This window comes from Haemaphysalis longicornis, unplaced genomic scaffold, assembly GCF_048455015.1.
Source record: "Haemaphysalis longicornis isolate Haplotype H1 unplaced genomic scaffold, Haemaphysalis longicornis Haplotype H1 scaffold_8, whole genome shotgun sequence".
NCBI classification, from domain to species: Eukaryota; Metazoa; Arthropoda; class Arachnida; order Ixodida; family Ixodidae; genus Haemaphysalis; species Haemaphysalis longicornis.
Window position 1 is genome coordinate 110218233 of NW_027526445.1, and position 7612 is coordinate 110225844.

At 47.8% G+C, this 7612-nt stretch overlaps 1 protein-coding gene across 1 annotated transcript; it reads right to left on the reverse strand.

The window, feature by feature from the left end:
• Positions 1–625: 625 nt before the first annotated feature.
• LOC144148432 (iris-like) lies at positions 626–7016 on the reverse strand. The gene is made up of 2 exons (XM_077679966.1): positions 6743–7016; positions 626–1530 (listed from the first exon to the last, which is right to left on the reverse strand). The coding sequence occupies exons 1-2, from the start codon at positions 7014–7016 to the stop codon at positions 626–628; spliced, it is 1179 nt and encodes a 392-aa protein (XP_077536092.1).
• Between the last annotated feature and the right edge of the window lie 596 nt (positions 7017–7612).

Here is a 7612-nt window from a genome sequence, read left to right on the forward strand (position 1 = left end):
TTGGAACAGAAAGTTCGGCAAGTGTTTCCTCTTGCCTCCAGCATCAGTCAAATCTCTAGTAGTTTCTACAACCTCTTTTGATTACTTGCTTTGGAGTATAGTACACGAGGAACTCTCGGTGGTTAGCCATTAACACGTGGCTCATGGAAGGACGTGTACTATAAGAGCCAATGCTGAAAAAGGCAACGCTGCAGGGTATCAAGAGGGTATTCGTACTAATAGCATTCTGCAGAAGTTGCTACGGCTGCGCCATCCACACAGAAATAATTTTTCAGAGCACACACATTTTGCGACTGCAACGCATGCCGCAGTTAATCTGAAAAATTTGTTTCAATTGTTCGACTGTTCTATGACTGTATACCCACTGTATATACCAGAAAAATAATTTTTCCCGATTAGAGCTTTCAGAGACAATCTCAGAAATTGTTTTTATTCCCTCCTATTCCGGCTGGCATACATAGCAAGCTGGAAGGAAGACATTTTTTCCAATAACGGGGATGAAAATGTCATGAATGCGGTGTGTATCCCCGCATGTTATCTAAACGTAGCAACTTAATTTTATGTCAGAATATTCACCCTACATTGTTCTTAACCGCTAAATCGCAACAGAGGTCTTCGCTGCGCGTTAGTGAACATGCGTGATCGAACCGAGGAGGAGGACGGTGTCCGGATTGCGGCTGACGACGAGAAAGAGGAATGGTCTATCCACCGTGACCGTCTTCACGGGTGCCCCGGCAAAAGCTTTAACGACGTTCTCAGCGGCCTCTTGTGCTTCTGCAGTTTTCGCGCCCCTGTGTCCTACTCGAAAAACGGCTACGTGCTTGGCCGCCGACACCCTCAATCCCCTGAGTGGACCCACGCTGCTGAGGTCGGACGTATTGCTGAATACGCTCACAGCGCCAAGCCGCTGCAAGTGACGCTTGAGGTCAGTGACGCAATGCACGGTCACCCTGGGAAGGATCACCTCCACGAGCTTGTTGTGCTCCAGCCTCCTGAGGCAGGTGAGTATCTTGGCCGCCGTCAGCTTCTTCTCCAGGGCTGCCAGGCTCGACGTCGGCGCCGGCAGGAAGATGGCGAGGGAACGACGAGGGTCCTGGTACGGGATTTCCAGGACAGTCGCATTAAATCCCTCGAAATCCGCGAACTCGCCGACGCGAAAGTTGCCCGTCAGGCACACCGTGGGCACGATCTCTTCGACAGCAGTGGCCTCGGCAGATTCGTCGTGGAAGGGGCCCGTCGATCTGTGAGCGTTGCCTACAGAGAACCACCGGGATCCGAAAGCGAAAACACTGGCGAGGACGAGCATCGCATCGGCGTCGACGCAGTCTCCGCCGAAGACGTCTTCGTCGAAAGTGAAGCCGCTCAAGGCCCGCAGAAGACCGTTGAGTGCAAGGCGGCACTGAGAAGGGCTGCGAGCGAAGTCCCGCTTTTGAACCGAAACGTCGATACTCGACAGCGGTTCCAGGAAGTAGCCGGACAGTTTCACCCGCGAGTCGTAATACAGGCCGGAGTGGGCAGTCACGGTCAGGCCTGTGGGAGAGAATTAATATAAAGATTGCCTCAGAATGTCAGGAGTCGGCAACTCGTGTTTTACTGTATCCCTGGTGTTAACAAGTTAGACCGAAAATATCAAAATGAATCAAATTTTCAAATAAAAAATGAAGGAAGCTCACAGTAACGCGTAAGACGTGAAGGTTGCGAAGCTGTACGCAACCTTCACGGCCATCACGAAGGTTTGAGTCCATGATTGCAGCCGATTTGCTTCTTCTTCCCAGCCGCAACGACCTTCACTCCATAATTGTTGCTATTACTATGAGCTTTCATTTTTTTTTTTGGAAGTGATAATCAAGGGACATCAACTTCGAGGGGCTTAGTTACGAGTCGCGAGGGCCATGATTACGGCGAACGCTGAAGTTTTTTTGTTTTTTTTTGCCACTCTATTAAATATCTCACTGAGGTGGTATGCTTGGCTTGACAAGCGTGCGCAGATGACACGGGGCGGTTTGCGCGAGGCACGGACACGAGCGCTAGCCATTTTCCGGGCGGTCTCAGCGAGGCCCGCGCTAGCGTCCCCATGCTCGGCAATTTCTTGGTATTTCTAACTGCGGGCAGGCGAAATTACGATTTGCTAAATAGCGTCGCTGTTAAAAAAGCCTTCTTTTGTTCTGAACGGAAGCTTTAAAGTCGGTCACCAATAGATAGTGAAAAACGGGTTCCCTTCGGGATTTCTAGAGAGGCGCCTGTGTCTAACGCATATTTGTAACAGCGCTTAGCTCGGTGTCATTCTGATCTTCATCCGTACATCACGGAAAGTAAGACGCAATTTTCTTCTTAATCACCCAGTATGTTAGAAGCTTGACCTACATTATTGCGTGCTCCTTGTTTCTAAACTTATCAGGAGCGGATTGTCGAGCCCTGTCTAACACTTATCTGGTCATTATGACCGCTCCTGGGGTGATCACGTGCTAAGGATCACCGGCTTGACGGAATCCAATTTTTTATTGAACTATTCTTCCGCAAACTTTGTGGCACATCCATACCTGAACCTCACTGCCGCATTCGTGGAACCGACAAGATTGGCGGACAGCTTAACGGCAACTGTTCTTGTTGCAACGCCGTCTTCATCGATTCTTTTGCAATTCGAGTAAGACGAAGATTTTTTTGCATGTATGTCAAAGATACACTCTTTATACACCGAGAAAACTGAGCGCTCGCATATGGGTTCGCTGCCGGCCGGAGATAGCTTCAAACATATTTCGACACTTAACATAAATTTTTACTAGGCAATCTCACTGCTTTCGATTAACTTGAAACTGACTAGAGCTGTTGCCCTGCAAAGCCTTACCTGGTTCCGCGGGCTGCCGTGCCTGGTCGCAAACATTTACCACATGAAAAGGCGTCAAAACCATGTTTTAGTCGCAAACAACACGCAACATTAGTAGGTATACAACCTTTTTTGTACAGACGGGTCGTAGGCGGAATTCGGAAGGTCAAGCTGGCGCTATATATTTCTTATTCTGTGGCGTTTGCACCGTTTACTTTACCTCACACGTGCAAGCGTAGCTGTCAACGCCACAAGATGTGCGCAAACGTGTCCAGCTTTATTTGGTCTCGTAAAGCGCCGCTGTTTTGTGTAACGTAAACTATGGGCGTACGCGGCTTCCAATCTTTGATCCCGCCTTTCCAACCGGAATATGATTAAAAAAACACCTCACGAGGCGAAAATTCTACGAAAAAGTATAGTATACGCCCTAGAAAGTGCTCTACGCTAAATAAGAGAGTGTTTTCTTAGGAATACTTATCAAATAGTTCTTTACTGCTGCAGCATGTGCGACTGTCCTTCTTTGCTTTTCTTTCTTCGCATTCAACGGTTGCCAGACTGCCCAACATTCCAACAGAAGCTCCAGATCTGTTATGGTGGCTTGATGGAACCCACAGGATACGCGCGACGTCGCTGTAAAGCATCGAAACCGTAAGCCATAAATATTTCGCTTTCAAACCAGGCAAGCGGACGTAGTTGAAGCGGGATTTTATTATTAGGGGTAGTCTTCTTGGGCTAGCTAAGTTCGAAAAAATGTAGGGTGTATGTAAGTCTGTCTGTCTCTGTCCCTTGATTCCTCCGCCCGCCAAAAATTCAAATGAATTCTTGAACGGAAATATTATGTAGGCAAAGCGTTTCTAAACTACTGAATCTGCGGTGGCTATGTTCATACTTCCCAGAATTGTTGAGCTAAATCAAACATTAGGCATATTGGAGGCAAAAAAGCAATACATGATTACTTTTATTGTTGTTTTAATTAAAAACACCTGGCGGCAGAAATCTAGTAATGGTAAATAAAAAATTGGCAATGACAAAAAATTGGCTGCAATCCACGCTGGGAAGGTGGTTGTACAACAAAGCTTTAAACAACACCCACAACAATTGCCCATGCGACGTCTCCTGGATTCACACACGTGGCTCTATGAAGAGTGGAACCAGAGATTCGTCTTGCCGTTACCTGGAATTCGCGGGCCGGAATTCCCGAACGCAGCAGCGTCGGCCACAGCCTAGCTCGAGCGGTGCCTTTCCAAGGAGCGCCTTGCGAAGGTTCAGGAGGACGGGGGTACGTGCGGCTGCGGCGTCATCTCTCTCACTGCCTCCCCCTCACTCTTGTTTCATGTTTCGCCTCAAAAATGTGTCCTCTCCTTCCCCATCTGCTGAATCAAAACCAGCATCTAGACCGGTAGTTTCACGTACGTAGAAGCTCCATGTACCTTCACGGGTGACCAGTGCGCAGGCTCAGAACTCAGAGGGCCTTCGTGAGTCTCACGGACGTGCGTAAGATACGAATTTTCACTTTGCGATGTTCAAGTTCTTTTCGTATGTACAGTTAACCAACATCGCGGCTCCCTGCCCTCCCGATTCCCAGCGAAAACTGCATCGTCGCTAATCCCTCAGTGAGATATCTTTTTCTAAGCCGTTGATTTCGCTTTCGATTTGCCCATTCTTAACCTCCCCTAAAGTTTAAATCATCGAACAGATTTTGTTTTTCAGATAGAAGGGCGATTTTTCAGCTGTTAAGCCTGACGAAGTAGCGTTTCTCATCGTCATAGCAGCGGGCTCGCGAGATCACGAGCAGCATCTGTGTCTGGTAGTAGATGTCGCTAGTAGTAGTGCGCGGCTTTATATAAACTGAAGCCCGTGCATCCAAAGGTCCTACGCGCATATATAGTGCGTCGCGTGCGTGTAACTAAAAGGGTTTCAGAATACATGCGCGTGGGCTACGTATACTTTTGACATTTGCGTACGTGAACTCTTTACGTACGTGAAAGTAAAAATGTTTTCTATCTCCTCGTCTTCCCGTGTGCGCGTAGCTTAGTCGCAAAGACGACGGGCTGTCGCTCCGCTTCTCTTCAGGCAAAGGTTCGATCCGGGCGGTGCCTGTAGATTTATTTAGCCGGGTTTGGGGTTTTTTGTGGCGCACGCCACGACGAAACCGTTTGCTTGTAAAGGTAAAAAGCTTTGCTTTGAAATAGTTTGACCTCAAAATGCAGACGCCGCGTGCGGCGACTCCTCGTGGCAATGTTCTAGGAAGGTTCAAGAGTAACAGAATGTTCTAGTAGATGGCGCGAGCAGATGAACGCGGCGAAATTGAATTGACTTGAGTGAACGTCTATTGTGTTTGTCGTGGGAGTAGCACAATGGCAAGACAAGGACATGAGAGGTGGGCGGGCGAGAGATGACAGGAAGTAACGCAGTATGGGCAGCAGAAGGCTATCATCTTCCAACCACATTTGCAGCGAAGGGAGAAGATACATGTGAAATTTTTAAAGCGAACTTTCAGCCCCTCACTGATATCAGTAGACCAGACAAACCGCACTGCAGGAAAGCCAAAATTTTCTGACCATGACAATGATTGAGGGTGAAGTGAACAAAAAAACACGCATCCCGTGGTATTAATCGAAGTTGCGCACCTTGCGTTATTAAGCTGACATCTATGCGATTGCGCCATTTCGTCATGGTATAAGCGGTTTGGTTTTCGAGAGTGATGCAGGGTCATGGAAAATTAGAATGAAAACTCTTTCACCCATTCCTTCTACGACGGAGATGGTTGAACGCAAAGCTTTCTTTCAAAAGGAAAATCCTAAACTGCCTGCGACTCAGTTTCAGAACCGAACGATTCAAATTCCAAGCTTACCCGCCGCGGTGGCTCAGTGGCTAAGGCGTTGCGCTGCTGAGCACGAGGTCGCGGGTTCGATTCCCGGCCGCGGCGGCCGCTTTTCTGATGGAGGCGAAAAGCAAAAACGCCCGTGTGTACGAGATTTCGGCGCACGTTAAAGATCCCCAGGTGGTCAAAATTAATCCGGAGCCCTCGACTACGGCGCGCCTCATCGCCTGCGTTGCGTCGGCGCGTTAAACCCCACAATCAATCAATAAAATCAATCAAATTCCAAGCTTAGACGGCAGCCGAGAAAGCTCTAACGAGGAAGTTCGCGTTGCACCATCGTCGTTGTTAAACGGAAGGGTGAAGGATTTTTGTTTACGCCTTGACACAACTTGTTCACTTTTATTTTGGTACCTTAAAACGCATGTTCCGCTTATCCACGGTACATATACTAGCGGATAACTTCACGCGCCGATCATCACAAGCAGTTGCGTTCGATTTCCCTCTTTGCAACGCTTTTTTTAGCTTACAACGTGCGTTTCTGGGATCCAAGCACTGGTAACAAGGCCAGCTTTTCTGCTGAAACCGAAACCGCCCTTGTTTACAAAAGCACGGCTGCTTTCGTTCTGCCCACGGGTATATTTAGAGCACTTTTAAATTACCGTTGTTGAAAAGCTGTGTAGCAGGTGGCACGTGGTCCCTTATCAGGCGGCGCTTCATAATCTTCTTGCAAGTTTCAACACCCTCTCCCTGGGAGAAGAAACTGCAGACGTAGACCTACTACTAAGCCCTTCTGACATATGTTGATTTTATGGAACAAATAAAGCTCTATTAACAATTATTATTAGAAATTCATAAAGTAGTTACCCTACGTCTCATTTCCTTCTGGTGACTTATATCGGCCCTCAAAACGAGCAAGATATTGTACTAATCCACATCATCTAAGTTAGTGGTTATGGCCTGCGAAAAATGACTATTTATTTATTTATTTATTGGCTGATTGACTCATTGATCAATCGATAGATTGAGTGATTGATCGATCGATATAATAATTAATTATTAATTAATTAATTACTTAATTAATTAATTAAGCTTACCCGAGTGGGTGTGGTGGGTCTTGCGGTAGTCCCGGCAGAACATGCGGCTGGCATGGTTGTCCAGTATGTGCACGATGGAGCCGTCATCGTCCGTGTGGATGACGTTGGCAATCTGCCGTCTTGTTTCTCCGGAGGCGCCGTGGTACATGATGACCAGTGCGCAGGCCAGGTACCACGGGGAGAGAATAACGTTTCCCTTCTCCTCGTCTTGGCGCATTCTCAGGTACACGTCGATGGGGAACTGAAGCAAAGGTCCGGCCACGTGGGGAGCCATTACGAACGCGCTGCGGAGGTAGCTGCAGAGAGAGGGAGAGAGCGAAACTTCGCTTGGGTAACACCCATTTACGCTACTGTTTCGAATTTGGCGGCTGGGACAGTCGGTGTCTGGTTCCCGTTACGAGCAGACGAAGCTTTGGCCATTAATTTTAAGGCTTGCTTGGACATATTTCGAACGTGCTTAGGTACGTCGATTATTGTTCTGCGGCCGCATTGGTTTTCTTCGACGCCCTAGAACTCCTTGTACCTGTCCTGTGTAAATTCCAATAACTCGTTTTGGTTCTGCATTGCTTCGAATGTTCAAGTAGCATGGCCGTGAAAGGTATTTCATGTTATGTGGGAGCGACAGGTCATTTAGTTACTCCAGTACGCGAGAGCGGCTTCAGAGCTCAGACAACTATACGAGTATATCTCCTGCCGCAGGTGAAAAAAATCAGGGTGTCGAACCGCAAACGAATCGAACCGAAAACCGTAACTGAACCGGTCTTTTTGCCAGAACTGAACCCGAACCCGAACCGTTATTTTTTTAGCACACTGAACCCGAAACGGAATTGAACCGAAAAAAGAAATAACGGTTACCGGTTCACGCCTAAA

Coding starts and splice junctions, on each gene's coding strand:
- LOC144148432 (XM_077679966.1), bottom strand. CDS start 7,016: ATGGCTCCCCACGTGGCCGGACCTTTGCTTCAGTTCCCCATCGACGTG. Junction 1,531..6,742: donor GACCCACCACACCCACTCGG/GTAAGCTTAATT, acceptor TCTCTCCCACAG/GCCTGACCGTGACTGCCCAC.